The 19,622-nt window shown below is 31.8% G+C and overlaps 1 protein-coding gene across 1 annotated transcript in view; it reads left to right on the top strand.

Annotated features, from left to right (window-relative positions):
- The window catches only part of DCC (DCC netrin 1 receptor), a 1,389,687-nt gene that overhangs the window by 1,115,789 nt on the left and 254,276 nt on the right, over positions 1 to 19,622 (top strand). Inside the window, exon 13 of the mRNA XM_031946063.1 lies at positions 9,223 to 9,364. Coding sequence (XP_031801923.1) covers positions 9,223 to 9,364 — 142 coding nt within the window. The remainder of the gene's footprint in view (positions 1 to 9,222; positions 9,365 to 19,622) is intronic.

The raw sequence follows: 19,622 nt of genomic DNA, 5'->3' as shown, positions 1-19,622 counted from the left end.
ATGATACTGAATCTCACTGGGTAGTTAATTTTTGGTTGTAACCCCAGGTCCTTTCCCTCCGAGGATATAGTATCCCAGCCCCCAATTCTTTATTGTAGAAGCTGCCAGATACTGGGTAATCCTGACAGTTGCTCCTTGATATTTGAATTGCTTTTGTCTGGCAGCTTGCAATATTTTTTCCTTGAGATTTTAGTTTTGAAGTTTCACAATAATGTTCCTTGAGGTTTTCCTTATGGGATTTCTTTCCAGAGGTGATCTATGGATCTTTCAATGCACATTTCCTTCTCTGTTTGTGGAATATTGGAGCAGTTTTCCTTAATGATCTCTTTTAGAATACTATCCAGGCTCTTCAGGTAGGCCAGTAATTTTAAAATGGTCTCTTCTGGATCTATTTTCTAGATTGGCTATTTTGTCAATAAGGTATTTCACATTTTCTCCCATTTTTTTTCATTATTTTTAGTTAGTTTGATTAACTTTTATGATCTCACAAAGTCATTAGCTTCCATTTGTCCTGTTATAGTTTTTAACGTGTGATTTTCTTCAGTTAACTTTTGTATTTGTTTTTCCATTTGGTTTCTTCTATATTAAAGGAATTGTTTTCTTTAGACAATTATTTTCCTTCCTTTCCCAAACTGTTGATTTTCTCATGCATCCCTCTCATTTATTTTCTCTTTTTTCCCCTTCTACCTCTCTTATTTGACTTTTATGAGCATTTCCAAGAAGCCTCTCTGGGCTTGAGACCAATTTATCATATTCTTTGAGATTTCTTCTATGGATATTCTGTCTTCCTCTGAGTTTGTATTTTGGTCTGACTTGTCAAAAAAGTAGCTTTATATAGCCAAGTTTTTTTTTCTGTTTCAATCATTTTCTTTCCTTTTTCTTTTGTATTTCCTCTTTTTTTTTTAACTTTTTTTTCTAGATTTTTTTTTTACATTTTTTTTTTATTTAATAGCCTTTTATTTACAGGATATATGCATGGCTAACTTTACAGCATTAACAATTGCCAAACCTCTTGTTCCAATTTTTCACCTCTTACCCCCCCACCCCCTCCCCTAGATGGCAGGATGACCAGTAGATGTTAAATATATTAAAATATAAATGAGATACACAATAAGTATACATGACCAAAACGTTATTTTGCTGTACAAAAAGAATCAGACTCTAAAATATTGTACGATTAGCTTGTGAAGGAAATCAAAAATGCAGGTGTGCATAAGTATAGGGATTGGGAATTCAATGTAATGGTTTTTAGTCATCTCCCAGAGTTCTTTTTCTGGGCATAGCTGGTTCAGTTCATTACTGCTCCAATGGAAATGATTTGGTTGATCTCGTTGCTGAGGATGGCCTGGTCCATCAGAACTGGTCATCATATAGTATTGTTGTTGAAGTATATAATGATCTCTTGGTCCTGCTCATTTCACTTTTTTTTTTAACTTTTAAAGTGAAGCAGTACTTATGGGGTAAAGATGGCACTGTCCCAAGCTTCCTGTGTAGTTGGCTTTGAGCACACAGGTCCCTTGTTTTTGTAAGGGGGGTGGCTTTGCCTGTTTTTTTTTTTTTCAGTACACAGTACACAGTACAAAACCTGAAGAGTTTGATTTCTGAGCTGGGACTAGAAGCTGCCCCACTGATTTGTTCCTCTACTGAGCTAGCACTGAGGGTCGTACTTGATGATTTGTTATGATTAAGCCCCTCTCATCAGTTTTCTCAGAGTCTACCTGACTTGGGCTGAATACTCTTTTCACCCCCAGTAAGACTGACCTTTCTTGAAGCTTTTTTCAGTCCATCTTAAGGTGAAGAGTGTTTTCATTTCATCAAACTTTGTTCAAAGCTTTGGTTACATGTGATTTTCAAGGGAAACTGGAAGAGCTTGAGCAGCTTCCTGACTTTACTCATCCATCTCTACACTGCAAGTCTTGAGAGACAGGAAAGACTGTATTGCCTTCAACAATTATAGGGAAGGTGGGAAATGAAAAGAATTGGGGGAAAGATGAGATGTGTTGAGTTCAACAAATATTTATTGACTACCTATTATATGCAGTACTTTCTACCATCATTTCCTTCACTAGATCATAATTAATAAACAAATTCCCTATAATTCCCCAAAAGATGATATCCATGCATATAAACAAAGAAGACACTTAATATGTTCCCATATATATTTATATATGCTTTACATATTATTCGCAATTTGCAGAAACATACAATATGACTATTTAGCTGAACATGGAATAAGATCATTTCTTGATTTGCTTCTCTTCTTTTTTCTCTTATACCAACTATCATTGACATGACAACCAATACCTGATAGATCATAGTTTGATGGGAGTCATCTTATGTGAAATAGGACAAACCTATAGTTTCCTTGTGTAGATATTGTGAACAATAGACTGATAAAAGAAAGCCAGAAAAATCTGAACTATGCCAATTTTTTAATACCAATTTTGATTGAACTATCAGTCTGTCTTGGCCAGGAAGTATGTATTATAAGAAATGTGATAGATAAAAAATGGAACATATGCTGTAAGATATTTCTCATTCTATGTGTGAATGATTTAGATGAAGTGAAATGTGACCATTGAATGCCACTGAGAAAATAGGACCTATATAGTGAATGAATCTAACAATACGATTTAGGAATTGGTCTTTTTCAAAGTCATTCAGTGTGACCACAGTCAGATAACCTACTTTCTTCAAAATAACTCGAAGCTTTTGTTTTTGCTTTTTTTCCCCTTTTATCTGACCCATAACATGAATTGGGACAAATTTATTAAAACTCAAGTAATGTTCAAAATGTATGTAACTGTATCTTTGGTAGGGAACAAATAAAATTTTCTCTATACAATGAAATCAGATTTCCCATTAGGAAAAGGTTTGACAGAAATATTTTCACTAGCATGGTCTTATGTCATCATTAATAATAGCTGTCCACATCAACTCAAGGATATCAATTTTATTAGACTTCCCACCTTTCCAATTTCATATGTCAAAAGTTCTTGAATATTTATAATATTGAAAGGAAAAAGAATACTTCTCATATGTGCAAAACTAAAATGACATTGTGGAAAACGTTTTTTTTTCATTTTTTAAAATATTTCTCTTATTTTTATTTAGAATAATATTACAATTGTTTAAATCAAATTTAATTTATTGGGTTTTTTGTTGTTTCCTCTGATTCTTTTTTACCTTAAGAAAAATCAAAGAATGCACCTAAGGTATAAGAATAGGGGGAAAAGGGAAGAGAAAGAGGAAAGGAGGAAGAGAAAAAGGAGGAAGTAAAGCCAAAAATGGACCCTAATAAAATAAATGAATGTTGCTGTGCAAAACAAAAAGAAATCTTCAGGTGAACATATCAACTGTAATTAAATCTACTAAATAGGCTAAGACTTACCAGATGAATGGGCAAAATAATTCAGAAACTTAATAAATCAATTAAAATAAGCTATTAAAACAGAAATGAAAAATTCTTTTGAAAGAATTCAAAAAGATAGAAAAATAATGATGTTTTTAAAAATGGCAATTCTTAATAAAAATGGCCATTGTAAAAAAGAAAGATAGGGATGGAAGAAAAAATGGATATGGTGCAACAAATATAAAAACAACAACAACAAATAAATCAGCAACACTGATAGAACACAAATTCTTTATAACCTAAAGTAATTAATGATAAAAATAATGATCCCTAAGGCAATCTGAGGATCATCAGCCTTGCAAGGAAACATAAAGAGAGCTAATGATGAAGTAGAGAAACTAAATGCCATATTTCAGGAAATCACAGAAGATAATTGTCTGGAAAAATATTCCAATTCAAATGATAATTCCATAAAGATAAACCTGAAGTGTAGCTCATATGGAAATATAATTATCGGGTCCACCTCTTCAAAATTATTTTGCAAAGAGTCAGAAGGAAACATTGCATATATAAAGCAACATTAGCTCAATCCATTTAAGATTAATTAGAAACAATGAGAAAAAAGAAAAAGCCTTGAATATGATAGAAGAAAAAGAAAATTGTCAGTATTGTGCATCCAAATATAATATATTCTGCACATAAGAAAATGGTTTTGCATAATAAAAAACAAATCATAGTTTTTTAATCAGGCTTTCTTTGAAAACTAGAGATTATCAAGAAATGTTGAATGGACAGTTAGCAAACAAAAGCAACCCAATAAAAAGAAGTATTATCTATCCTTTAGATGATATATGAAATAATTCATAGGATAGATAATATATGTCTTAACTGTCAATATCATTGCGAAACAAAGCAAGAATATCTGTGACCAAAATCTATAAACAATGATGAGACAGAAATATTTTAAGACAAAGAGAGTTAGAGAAGAAAAAACAATAGTATTCATTATAATTAAGGAACACACAATCCCTCAAAGAAGAAGAGAAATAGACAAGTGAAGAAGCCTCCTGAGTCACACTTTCATCTAGCTTGAATAAAGGGAATGTAAAAAAAATGATTATATAATAGAAATTGAATCAATAGGTCTATATATGGGTGGAGAAGGGAACTGGAAGGAAGAGCATTTGTAGGAACATGTGAAGGAGAAGTTTTAAATAGTAATTTCAAGCAAAAGTAACTACAGGGCCCTAATGTCATTTTAAAAATAATATAATAGGAACTCAATGATAAAATTGCACAATATGTAAAACCTTGAATATTAACTAGAATGACTGGATGAACTAGAAAAGAGAACCCAATAAGTTGAATTATAGAAGAAATACACTTCAACTACTAAGATGTGAACATAATTAAAATGTGAAACAAATAAACTCACATCCCATAATGTCACTTACTAGTTGTATAAATTTTATCAGGTCTAGGCAATCAAATCAATTGCTACATCTAATCTCTTATTGGGTAGGTAAATGGCATAGTGGCCTAGAGTAAAAATGAATTAAGTTCACATCTAGCTTCAGACACTAGTTATGTCACCCTTAAATCACTTAAACATGTTTGCTTCAGAAAACGGCAAGCCAAAAAAACAATACAAAACAAAAACCAACAGCAACAACACAAATGGTATCATATAGAGTCAGACATCACTGAAAAACAACAAAATCTATCATTCCCCTGCAATATATCATATATTTCTGTTTTTCTCCAGTCATACAACCATCATCCTAGGTAATGCTCTAATCTTTTCTTGCTTGGATTGTAGCAAGATTTTCCTAATTGTTCTCCATGTCTCAAACCTCTTCACTTTCCAATCCAACATCTACAGACAAATTGATGTGCTAAAAAGCTGGGTTTGACTATGTTACTGAAGATGGTCCACTGATTCCTAATTACTTCTGTGTTAAAATGAAAATTATTCTGGTTGTCATTTAGTTTCCATTGCAGTTAGTTCCAGTCATTTTACATTACTCTCTGTATGTATATCTGTATGTATTTGAGGGTCATCTTCCTAGAGTTAAAAACTGAAATCTTGAGAAATGAGGTCACCAAAGGAAAGTATTTTGAGAGAAAAGAGAAAGGGGTTAAGGGCTACACACAGTTAATAGGAGTTACATGAAAGCTGGAAGACTGAGGGATATAACAAATCAGACAGGTAGTACGAGAACTAAGAATAATATTGTCCAAAAATAAGAGGTGAGATTATCCAAGAAGAGAAAAGTACTGAAAAATATCAAATGCTATAGAAAAGTCAAAAAGGATCAGGTCTGAGAAAAGGTGATTAGGAAAATTAAAACAGATTTGGCAATTTAAAAAATTTTAGTAACTTTGCAAAGAAAATGATCATTTTACACAAGGCATGTCTTAATCTGTCCTCTCTTTCAAATTGTTTTGTGTATCATTTTTATTTAACTGGGTTGCTGTTGGGTTTTTGTTTCTTTAATCTAAATAAAATGTGAGTTTCTTGACGGCAAAGACTATTTATTGCGATTGTAGTTTGGTGATAGGTGATGGTAGTGGTGGTAATGGTTTTATGACTGTAATGACTAAAATAATGTCTGACACTTAGTGTGCTTGTTGATTGGATAAATTAAAATCATCTAACCTTAGTTTTAATTTCCCTTTTACAATAGTTATAAAATAATCTTTGCAGTGCTTACTTCACTTTTGTTATAGAAAAAGTCCAAAGTTTTATATAAATATAATAAATGTAATATGCATTTATTAATTGGCTGATTCATAAAATATTTAGTTCAGTGTCAGTATAATAGCAAAATGTACATCACTTTTCTCTAGAGAAATGTCTTCCCCAATTTTCAAAAAAGTATAACATTACAGGCACAGAATACCATTTCTTTTTATAAAAAACAGTATATTCATGTAGGATATCTGTACATCTCAAAAGCTCAAAACATAAATTAGTATTTTGTACATTCTACCAATAATCCACCATTTTCATTGACCTTTGGCCTCTACTATTTTGGAACATACAACTTAGATGTTGTAAAATACTTCTTGCTCCTAGCAAGAATCAATGAGATGAGTTAGAGGCTCATGCTAGTAAGAATGTTTCAGTTCAGAATGTGGGTGTTATACAAAAGAGATTCCTAAGAAGACCAACATTGTCCTCAGGTTCTATATACTATATAGATGACTTGTATGTATAGCTGACATATAAATGTTTCTTTCGATACTTTTAGAAATATTCTCTTTTGGAAAGGTTCCTTCTAGGGAAAACCTTCATTCAACTAAGTTTTGATGTCAAATTGGTTTGGAAATGAAATTTTGTCTTACCTGAGCACAATTATATTACATGACTTTGATATGCATCCTTACTCCACTATTTCTGATTCATCAGTAACCAATTAAACATTGTAATGAGGAATAACTAAAGAATTATAATTTTATTAACTATAACAAATAATTATATATATACATACTATTTATATATCTATATACTATATATATCTATATATATCTATATCTATATATATATATATACACATACTATGTGAGCCTTTTTTAATTTAAGGACACTGAACTTAATAGTTTTAAAAAGTTTTCTTCATTTACCAATAATCAGTATAGTAAAAATGTAAATTATACTGATTTATATTTTAAGGTTAACCAGTACTTTGTTTAACATCAGCTTTGTGAGGATGTTGATTTGTCAAAATAATCTTAATGTTTGTAAAATCCTTTCAAACAAATTATTGCATTTAATTCTCACAAGTCTGTTAAATATCTTGTTAATCTTCATTTTGGGAAACTGAAAGTCAAAGGGATTAAATTACATGCCCATGGTCATACAGATAGAAAACATCTGAAGCAAATTTTGCAAATTCCAGTCAACAAACACTTATTATATCCTAAGTTTTAAGCGGTATCTGCTAAGCAAGTCAACAATAACACTTTGATGAAAGTTTGAATAAATTTTGTTTTTTTTAATTTTATCCATTTTTAAAGTACTATGTTACTAATTGAAGATATAATGAAATAAGTTTATAGTGTTAACAGTACTTGAGAAGATTAATAATACCCTTAAACTACTGCACAGAGATTATATTGTGCTCAAATAAATCTTTTTTTCTAATAGTGATCATTTTAGGTAGCTTAGTAAGGAAATAGGAGATTTCTAGTTATGATAGTGATAGTGGAATATATTACATAGAGTATATAGGGTTAAATACATTGCTCTTTAATATAAAGTGTCTGTAAATTTTCTGTTCTGCTATCACTTATAAATATACATTAACTTTTCAGAATAATATAATTTGAGACTTTTTGCCATATCCACTCTTGAGAAACTGAAAATAAGTGAACTGAATGAAAATAATTCTATTGCCATAGATTTCAATCTCCTTGCATATGCTAGAAATCAGTGCAAAAGTACTTTTAAAAGTGAGACAAGCAAATTTATCTTGGATTTAACTACAAATGAAAACAGGTAAGAAGAACTGGTAGAGCAATTGAAATAACTACTTCCCAAGATGGATATCCAAATAAAAGGCTAGTTCTGCAAGAGTTTCAACTCCTAATTCAAGGAAAATATAATTGTTTACATTAACAAATCATACTGAAAAAGTACTAACAGACTATGAGATATATGGGGAAAATCTGTCTAAACTTAAAATTCATACAATCATTAGAGTCATTAAATATTCTAGACTTAGTGGGTAATTTATACTCATTTTAAACTATTTTGAATACCACACTTGCTTTTCAAATGTGCATAGCAAAATACACATTATTTAAATGATCAAAGGAAAGTCTGCCATTTATTAAGTGTTGTTGTTCTTTGCATACTCAAAATACCCTACAATATTTCATTTATATATAGAAGACTTGTAATCTAATTAATTTATGTATTATTAATTATATATCAAGATTTACTCATTTATAATTTGTTAATTATAATTCACTATAAATTAAATATAAATATATAAATGCATGTGTAATTATATTTACATATAAATATAATTGCATATAATTATAAATCTGATTTATAATTATAAATTTAAATTATAAGACTGGAAAGTATCATGTAATCTAATAGACTTTGACTACATCATGTTATGGTGGCAAGTGTACTTGATTTTCATTCAGAAAATTTGGGTTTGAATTTTTAGTTCTATTTATTTCCTATATAGCTTAGGACATTTTACAGGTAAGTGAACTGAGGTTTCCAAGAAGTAAAAAGTTGCTCAAGCTTCCCATGGGCAAAAGTATAGCTGAGAAAGTTACCTTGACTTCTCTTTCAATGTCCATTATACTCATGGAGACTATATAATTATGACTTGTGTGACTCAGATGTTTTTCTTGACAATATATTGACTTAACTTTATCATCTATTTTATAGTTGGGACTCTTTTTTTCCTCTCCTGGAAATTTTGTACATGGCAATACCTCTGTCATAATTCTTTTCTTTACTTAAACATAAAAGCCTGGTAAAGTTTTCTAAAGAAGCATCTAGGTGGTATAGTGGATAGAGTGACACACTTGGAGTTAGGAAGACCTGAGTTCAAATTTGACCTTGAACACTATTAGGCGTGTGATCCTAAGAAAGTCACTTAACCCTGTTTTTCCTCAGTTTCCTCATTTGTAAAATGAGCTGGAGAAGGAAATCACAAACCACTTTAGTATCTTTGTCAAGAAAACCCCAAACAAGATTATTAAGAGTAAGATTGAAAAATAACATCAACAGGGCTCTAATTATCTTTTCTTCTCTGTATTTTCTCAACTCCCATTCCTCTTGAAACCTGCACTGCTTCCTTTCCTTTGACTAACTTTTCACATTGACATACTTTGTTTTACAGAGTATCAAAGTGAGTTGGCTACCTCCACCACCAGGCATGCAAAATGGATTTATTACTGGTTATAAAATCCGACATAGAAAGACAACCCGTCGAGGTGAGATGGAAACACTAGAGCCAAACAACCTCTGGTACTTGTTCACAGGTCAGTGTCTATAAGATGTCTTTTTGAAATGTTTTGATGAATTGAATGTCTTGGGAATATAATATAGCATCATGTTAAGGGAAAATTAAAACATTACCTGAAGAGTGGCATTTAGTGGACTGAACAAAAACAGTCTTTATTGTTTTTTATATTTATTTTCTACATTATTCTATGATCATAGATTTTGCTTATGAATTTATCTTAATCACAAACCTTTGGTACTTGGCAAGTTTAATCTGTGTTAATTTCACTATTTTCTTAAATTGATTCAATTTAATTCAATTATATTAAATATCTTCTATGCATACATATAGCTTCTTAAAATTTCAACACTCATTTCATGTCATCTACTAAGAAAAGCCTTTCATGATCATCTAATTGTTAATGCTTTCTTCCCTTTTCAAATTTCTCTCTCTCTCTCTTTCTCTCTCTCTCTCTCTCTCTCTCTCTCTCTCTCTTTTTCTCTCTCTCTCTCTCTGTATGAATGTATATCTCATGACTGAAAACCACAGTTCATGAGCCCCCCACTGATGCATTTATTTTGTAGTGAGTCAGAAGATATAATTAGTTCAGCATGAAGGATGATGAAATAGAACATTCTCTTCATAAAACAGCATATGTTATTTTACAATTATTTGTATCATAAAGGAAGATAATAACCATATGTAAAGGGCATGTATATATAAAGAGAGAGAGAGAGAGAATATCTATGTAAAAGGCACACTGAGCAGCCAGTGATGGCTGTAGCTTGGTTTCCAATGATATCACAGATATGTTTTCAGTATACCTGCTTTCTAGTGGATATGACATTACTACTGTGTAATGAAAGTGAGTTGTTCTGCTGATTCTCAAGATTACTACTGACTCCTAAGCATATTTCAGGTTCCTTTGCCACTCTCTTTGAATTATCTCCCACCCCAAGCCACATTAAATGCAAGTTAGTATAATATGGTATACTATATATGAGTCAGTATAGTATAGTCCTCTATAGTATTAGATTCTCTCCCAGATACAAACAGACTGACAGTTTTTAGTAAGAAACATCATATATAGGCAGGGCACCTTAAAATTTAAATTAAAACAATTTTGCATGTTTGTTTTTGTTTTTGTTTTTTCCCCCATGCTGGATTAAGATTGAAGGTAACTATCACAAGGAATCAGGAAGTGATTGGTTGCTTGGCACACTGGACCTGGAGTCTGTGAAATCTAAGTTTGAATTCTGCCTTAAGAATTTAACTTTTGGGTGATCCTGGGAAAATCTCTCAAACTAAGTCTGCTTCTTCATATGTTAAAAGAGAGGACTGGATATTATGGCCTCTAAAACCCCTTCTAGCTTAAAGTATAGGATCCTATGATAATTTTTCCATGAATTATTTAAATTAGCTAAGAATGAAATAATATTCACAAATTCAAGCATTGGCTCACAACAGCTAAGCTACTTGGGCTTCCACAGAATCACATTAAAAATCATTCTCTCAGAAACATTGATCACTTTTTCTCTCCAAATTCCAATCCCAATCTACTTCATCTCAAATACCCTGTGGCTTGCTGCCATTCCATCCTAACTTTGTATGTTATCACTATCAGGATAATGTCCTGATGTCCTTTGATAGATGTGTTTGGCCAGGGAGGTAAAATAAATTATTTGGTGCATAATGTTATGACTTCCCTACTCCACAGAGCTCTGTGTTTCCTTGAGGTTCTAATCCACAAAAAGAAAAGTTCACCTAGAACCTGATTATGGAGGTTGTTTAAATGTTAGACCAATAAGTTTATATATTATCATTTTATCCTGTAGGCAAAAGAGAACTAATAGAAATTTTTGAGCAGAGAATTTACATATTGTTGTTGTTGTTGTTGTTCTTTTTTTCTGTATGCTCAGCAGATCCTTCTGGCAATGATATGAAAGATGAATGAGAGAAAGAAGAAAGCAGAATCAGGGAGTCATTTTAGGGAACTTTTATAAAAGTTCAGACAAAAGGTGAAATATCTAGAATGACAGTAAGATGAAGAAATATTAGGAAAGTTTATAATCTCTATGGAGCAGGTAGGTGGCATAAGGGACAGAGTACTAGTCTTCTTCAGATACTTATTAATGTGTGTGACATTGAGCAAGTCATTTAATCCTGTTTACCTTAGTGTCTTCATCTGTAAATGATCTGGAGAAGAAAATAACACGTCTCTTTGCCAAGAAACCCCAAATAAGGGTCATTAATAGTTAAACAGGATTGAAATGGCTGAAAAACACTCTCAAGAGATATTGTCATTTATGATAAACTAGACAAAAATTTGTTAATAATTGATATCTGATCTGGGGGAGAGAGGACTCAAGGATAACACTAAGGCTTAATTAACTACCTTAAACAACTCCTTTGATTTAACATAAGTCTTCTTGTAATAGAAAATAAGAGTTAGTTGCTTCTAGTCAGCTCAAGAACCTCCTTCTACACGATATATTTTTCTGCTTCCTTCTCTTCTAATTGGAAAATTAACTAATGAGAGAGAGAGAGAGAGAGAGAGAGAGAGAGAGAGAGAGAGATAATGTATCTATATTGTATGTGTGTATAATCTTTCCAGTGCACAACAAAGTGCCTAGCATGTAGCAAGCATTTGATAAGTACTATATTGAATAATCAATATGTAACTTTAAGCCAATAAATGATATGTTTTCATGAAACTATACCAAAATATTTACTTTATAAAATAATTCAAAAACCTCTTCCTTCCCCCTTTGATGGGACAATTAGACTTAACTGACTTTCCTGGAGTCACACAACTAGTAATTGTTAAGTATCTGAAGACAAGATTTGAACTTAGATCCTTGACTCTAGTACCAGTGTTCTAACCACTTGGCCATTTAGCTGTCATCCAAAATAATCTTTTAAAATGAACTCTTTTAATGTGCTTAAATTATTATTCTATTTACCAAAAAGCACATGATTCCCACATAACTTTCCTGAATTACTTTTGATATATAAGGAATGATCTATTTCAATATCACAAAAACAAACAAAAAAATAGCACACATTTTCCTGTACTTTATGTTCACAGAACAATTTCATCACTATTGGTCTACAAAGTAGGTTGGATGAGAGTTAGCAGATCTGTTTTGTAGATGACAGAAATGCAATTTAGAAAAGTGAATCAAATAGCCAAGATTATAGAGTCAGTAACTATGGAAGCTGGCACAGTAACCCTAGCCTTATGAATTCAAGACCAGAGTCTAATCAACTAGATTACGTTCTTCTTTCTTTCTGTCTCCAGAGGGTCATAGATTTCCTTTTATCTCCCTTTTTGATTATACACCTGAGCATCTTTACTCAAAATAAAGATTCACCCTTCTTTTGGCTTTAAGGAGTCAGATTTTATATTCTTCTGTGAAACAAAAGAAGACTTCTGGAGAATTTATATTCAGAGTGTTTATGTTTGGGTTATTGTATAACCAAGCTGATATTCATATACTCAAAACCAGAAGTGATATCTAAGGTCATATGACCTAATCTTCACCCAGACATAAATTTCATCTATTATAGCATATATTGCTAAAGCAATGCAATTTTGATACTTGCTTCCACTTAATGTGAGTGTAATGAGTTGATAGGGAGAATACATTTAATTTATTAACTCTTCTACCAAAATATATGCACTCTCCAAACAATTATTTCTTCTATCAAATCAATATAGTTTTTTTTTAAGTTATGGGAGATACTTGCTGTATAAATTGGTGATATCTGTTCTTTATCACATGAGGTTCATTCTATCAAGTTAGTATATAGGGGTCCTCAAACTTTTTAAATAGGGGGCCAGTTCACTTTCCCTCAGACCGTTAGAGGGCTGGACTATAGTAAAAACAAAAACTTTGTTTTGTGGGCCTTTAAATAAAGAAACTTCATAGCCCTGGGTGAGGGGGATAAACTTCCTCAGCTGCTGCATCTGGCCCGAGGCCATAGTTTGAGGACCCCTGGAACATATTTAAACAAGTGGTGTGAATGTTTCCAGAGTAGCTGAACACAAATAATATAGTTTGTTAAGACTTTGGAAAAACTCCTGGAGTTAGATGTCTGAGAAATCCCTAACCACGTAAGTTATTCCAGTATATTATTTTGTTGATCAAGGCACAGTCTCCTATGATTTCATTGATAGAAGAGCAGAGGAAGAAGAAAATAATTGAGAGAAATTTACTAAGAGGAGCATGAAAGACAACAAGCATCAGATATCTAATTTATTGTAAAAGAAATTATCAAAAGAAATTATGAGTAATTTTGGTAATCTTCCATGTCTCTCCAACATGGAACATACATTACAGCATTTTTAAAGCAATAATGGCCTTAGATTTATCTAATCTAACCCTCCCTTCTCCTCCTGCTTTTTTCCCCCCATTCAAATCTTCAAAAACATTCTTATGATGGTATTTTATATGTTAAAGCAAGGGGAGCAGTAAGAGCATAAATCAAATTAAAAAAAAAATAGAATCAGAACATTCAGAGCTGGAAAGAATCATAAAGATCACTTAGTCCAAAATCTAGTTTGTTCTATGTTTTACACATGAAAAAACTGAGACATGTAGTGGCTGAATTCACTTTATACTATATAGTTTTTCATTTTGTCTTTGTATCCTCCACCAAGTAGCTGGTGTCCTGAATGTGATCCATGTTTAATGTATGTTTACTAAAGTAGCATAATTTGGATACAAACCTAACTGCTTCCATTACATATTCTGTATCCTATTTACTGTGCACATTACCATAGAAAATGAAAGATGAAAAAGACTTTAGGTCACATCTGGTGCAACTCCTACAGCTATTCATTCACATTTTATTGGTAAAAAAAAAAATTGAGACTTAGAAAGATTTGGCCAAAGCAAATATCTAGGGAGGCACTGAGATTTGAATAGATCTGGGGACTCTTAACTCTAGGCTCCATGTTCTTTTTCATATGCATTCCTCTCATTTTCAACTACTTACATAATAATGGACTAAATTTATCCCTTTATCCTTGAACTTAAAATTCTCCAAACAAAAGGAAGGGAATAGGCATTAATATTACACCTTTTGTATGTCAGCTACTGTGGTAGATGCTCTTCACAAACATTATATCATTTTGCTAAGTGAAGTGATTAGAACCAAGAGAAAACAAGATTATGTGATGATCAACTGTGATGGACTTGGCTCTTTTCAACAATAAGATGATTCAGGCCAATTCTAATAGACTCATGAGGGAAAGAGCCATCTGCAACCAGAGAGAAGACTATGAGAATTGACTGGGGATCACAACATAATATTTTTATCATTGTTGTTATTGTTATTATTTGCTTGCTTATTTTTTCTCCTTTTCATCTGATTTTTCTTGTGTAGCATGATAAATGTGGAAATAAGTTTAGAAGAATTGCACATGTTTATCTTATGTTGGATTACTTAAAGAGTGGAGATGGGGAAGGAGGGAGAAAAATATGGAACACAAGATTTTGCAAGGGTGAATGTGGAAAATTATTTTGAAAAATAAAAAACACTATTATCATAAAGAAAAACCTACAAGGAAGCAAAGATGGACAGATATGAGTGCAATGTGTAGTATTTATTATATGGGTTTTTTTGAAATGGGAATTTATTGCTTTATATTTTGAATTCTTTCTTACCTTCTGCCGTGCACATGGACATTTTCCTTTTATTTTGCATTTAATTTTAAAATAAATAAATAAAATAATTTTATACTTAAAGAATATTATATCATTTGATCCTCATAACAATTCTTCAAGAGAGGTACTATTATTATTCTCATCTTAAAATTGAAGAAACTTGAATAAGCAGAGGTTACTTGACTTTCCCAGGGTTACTCAACTAGTGTCTGAGATCTGATTTGTACTCAGGCCTTTCATATAGCAAGCCTAATACTCGATCCATTTATGCTACCACATCTCTATCATCAAAACTCATCAATTCCTTCTTGGAATTTATAGTTAACATTAGAATGGGTCAAATCCCAAATTTTACTATTGTGATTTTCTTTATAAATATGTATGTATATCTATACTGCATGCATATATATGCTGAATATCTCACATATTTGAGGAATAACTTAATAGTTGAAAAAGCAGAATGGGCAAGGAGGCAAGAGGAGATAACAGAATGAACTGAGAAAGTTCTAAACTACTGGCCTTCATGACTTAATATATCATAAGTGGCCAATATAGAATAGTGAATAGATGGTTAGATTAGGGCAACAGGAGACCTGGATTTAAATTTTGCTTTTGAAACTAGTTTTGTGATGCTAATAATATACTTAATCTCTTCTATGTATGTATACTACAATATCCTAAAATCCAACTATAAGAAAGGGTTGTATTGGGATTTGCACTAGGTCAGGGACTTTTTACACCCAAAGTTCCCTATATTATGTTGCTAGAAATCAATAAAACCCTCCCATTTTCTTGTGTATCACCATTTCTTCATACATGTTTTTTTTTTTTTTTCCTAGTCATGTTAGATGAACTAAATTGGCAAATGAACTATGTTAGCAGATAGGAGGGATACACTCAGCTAAATCTGCCATGATCAAAATAAAAATTCAAAATTATTTTTCTCTCCAAGAAATTGTTGAACAGGTTCATAAATTTAATTCCCTTCTGAAATACACTAACTTTTTTGATAAAGGCAGGTATGATAAAACTGCTACAGAGACTACCTAGCATGAGCATTAAGGACAGAAGAAGATGGTATAGTGGTCTTAGAAAAAGCCCATCTGAAATTTAGCCATGAACATTTAGAACATTCATATTTTAACTAGTTATTCTTGCTATTTAATTCATAATTAACTGAGTTAAGTAAGCTCAAATGTTTTTTTACTACTGAATGACTACAAGCATTGTAGATGCTCACTAAATTTTGGTACTCTAGGGTGAAACCAAGTCATCTAGACCTAGTTCCATTGCTGGATCTCTTTTTCATGCTTATGACTAGATCTCCATAACTATAGTGTCTTTTTGTCATCTAATTACTCCTTAATTCCGACAGCACATAATTATGTTGTAGGAAAATGTTCATCCTGATATCTGGCAAAGGTAAAAAAAATCAAGTTTCAATCAGGTTACCTGACATAGTGATATATCAGGACTTATTCATAATTGAGACAACTTTACAAACCATCAGGTACCCTCTTTATTCTCCAGAACTTAAGTGACAATAATAGTTATGAAGGCAATATCGTATTTTCCTTGTCTTGCCATTTTGTAGCAGTGGCTTGTGGGAAGAACATAAAGAGTTTCCCAATTATAAGGGAGACTACTATGGATTAGTAGGAAAGGGATAGCTATGACTCATACTTTAGGGAATTTGTTATGACAAACATATACTCAGGAGTAAATGGAAGTCATAGATCCTATTCAAGAGACAATGATGCCTGATATTTAAATCTGCAAGATTTGACCATGGTTTTAAAATCTCATTATTAAGACAATTTGTGTGTTGATTTGGCTGTAAGAAATTTAGAAATATGAGAATGATTTAATTAGGTGATTTAAATATTCAGGTGTAGATACTTAAAATTTCTTTATAAGCCTCGATTTGTTAGGCAGGTGTTTCTTCCCTTTTTTCCCCCAGGATAATGAGACATCTGCAGTAACAAAGTAATTCAGAGTTATAACAAGGATTTTAAATAGCTGCTATCAGTTTTATTGTGGGAACCCATGTCAGCTAAATTTTAAAGTGCTGTTTTTAATTTTGAGTGCTCTTCCCAGGAGGTTGTTTGTGATTAAATTTAACAGTTTTCTTGTGTTTCACGGCCAATATAGAATAAACATAATGATAAACGTGTATTGGTATTTTATGGACTGAAAAATGAAAGCAATAGCACAGCAATTTTCTAACAGGTTTAGCATTAGAGGAAAGAGAAGAAGATAATATTGGTTGAAAATGTCACCAATCCGAATTATCATGATTTTAAAGAAATTAGATTGTCATACAATTTTAGCACTGGAAGTGACTTTGGAGATCATCTAGTTAAACCGCCACATTATGTTCTTAAAGATACTAAGATTAAGAGAGAGTAAGTGATTTGTCTTAGATCATATAACTAGTTAGAGAAAAACACTGGACTAAAGTCTAGGTTGCCTTGGACCCTAACCCATTTTTTTTTGTTGTTGTTATTTTTTTTATTATTCAGTTGTCGCTAATTCTTTATGACATCATTTGCAGTTTTCTTGGCCTAGATTCTAGAGTAGTCTTTCATTTCTTTCTTCAGTTCATTTTACAGATGAGGAAATTGAGGCAAACATGGTGAACTGACTTGTCTATGGTGGCTAAAAAGTGTTTGAGACTATATTTGAACTCAGGTCTTCTTGACTCCAGACCTGGCACTTTATTCATTGTGACACTTAGCTGTCCCTTCCTCTAAAAAATTACCTTTCTATTTATTTATTTTGCATGTGTATATGTTTATATATAATATGCATGCTATGTTATTATATGTAATAATATATTATTTGTTAATTGTGTATATATATATATATATATATATAAGTTGTGTGTATATGTGGATGTACATGTGTCTATGTGCATGTGTATTTATGTAGACATGTTCCCCTCTTCTGATAATATAGAAACTCCTTGATAAGAGAAAATGTTGGATTTGTCTGTGACTCTAGTACATAACATAGTGTCCAAGCTATGATAGGTGCTTAATAAAAGTTTGTTGATTGATTGTTGAGTTGAATATCTTTTGTTTGAAGACATATCTAGTTAATTCTGGAGAGAATAACCATTAGAAGTTTAACCACGCTGAAGATGGCAAAACAAGACTCTCGATCTTCCAACTCTAGATATTTTCACTGACTGTTCCCCAAGTGAAATGTGCTTTTCCTTCTCATCTCTATGTGAATTCTCTAACTTCCCTCAAGTTGCAACAAAAATCTCAATTTCCACAGAAAGACTTTCCCATTTTTCTTGAACGCTAATATTATCTCTCTTCTATGCCTTGTTTGGATGTACTTCTTTACATACTGTCTCTCCCATAAGACTGTGAGATCTTTGAAAGTAGAAACTGCTTTTTTTTTTTTTTTTTTTGCCTACAGTATCACATAGTAAGAACTTATATTTATTACTTAATTACTTACTTAATTAATGTTTATTGACTATTTTGAAGTCAAGAAGACTTAGATACAATTCCCAATCTAAACACTCCTATCCATATGACTCATCCTGCCAATATAATCTTCTATAACCTCATTTTAGAAAATGGTGAAAATAATCTTATTGACCTAATAATGTAAAGAATGAAATGTAACAACATAAACCACCTTTAAAACATCAACTCACTATATAAATGTGAGTAATAAAAAGAATTATAATATTTATGTGGAAGCTGTCTGCCAATCCATACCACAAACTGTTTGAATATTAAAGCAAGAATTTTTTTGATTTCTGTGGCCCAAAATGTCATCATTAGATAACCAATATTCTGGCTAACAGGACAGCTGGAATTGAGCTAGGCAAGATCATATGAGAAACAGGACCCATCTCAAAGCCTATATAAAAAAGATTGTCCAGTTTAATATGAGCAGCCAGAGGTTGGCTCTACTGCTATAACCTCATAGAACTTAGGGTAACCATTCAAATGAGAATGCAGAATCAGAGTAGGAATTTTTTCAGCTATCAATATGGTAAAGAGAGATAGCACCAATCACTGGCAACACAAAGAATAATAGATTGAAACAAATGTCAGGTCACACCTTATGTATCATAGCTATTATATTGCAAGGCTTCTGAAACTAGACAAATAATAAGCAGAAATCTTTGAACTTTTGGAAATTTTCATTCAAATATGAAGTAGTACAAACATGAATCCTCCAGCAGTGAAAGATAAATCCCTCATTCCCCTGAGAAAAAAGATGGCATTATTCATTTTATGTAAAAATAAAATAGACAGTATAGAAGTTCAGTAAACTAAATTTAAGTCCAATCTTCAAAGTTTCTTTTTTGATGTACCATGTAAACAATCCAAAATTTTATATTTTCTGTTCCATTATGTTTAATTATGTCTACCTTACTAATATTTAAAATGAAAATGTATTTGTAAGAGAAACAATATAACTAATAAGTTAATAAATTGTCACAGAAGCACCAAGGCAGCACAGTGGATAAACAACTGGCCCAAGAGACAGGAACACCTGAGTTCAAATCCAGACTTAGACACTTAAAATTCTGTGAACCTGAACAAATTACTTACCTCTTTTAGCCTCCACATGTAAACACATAAATAATGCCTA

The sequence above is a fragment of the Sarcophilus harrisii genome, chromosome 1 (genome assembly GCF_902635505.1).
Source record: "Sarcophilus harrisii chromosome 1, mSarHar1.11, whole genome shotgun sequence".
In the NCBI taxonomy this organism is placed as follows: domain Eukaryota; kingdom Metazoa; phylum Chordata; class Mammalia; order Dasyuromorphia; family Dasyuridae; genus Sarcophilus; species Sarcophilus harrisii.
Note: the sequence above shows the minus strand (reverse complement) of the source record. Positions and strands in the feature narration are given on the sequence as shown.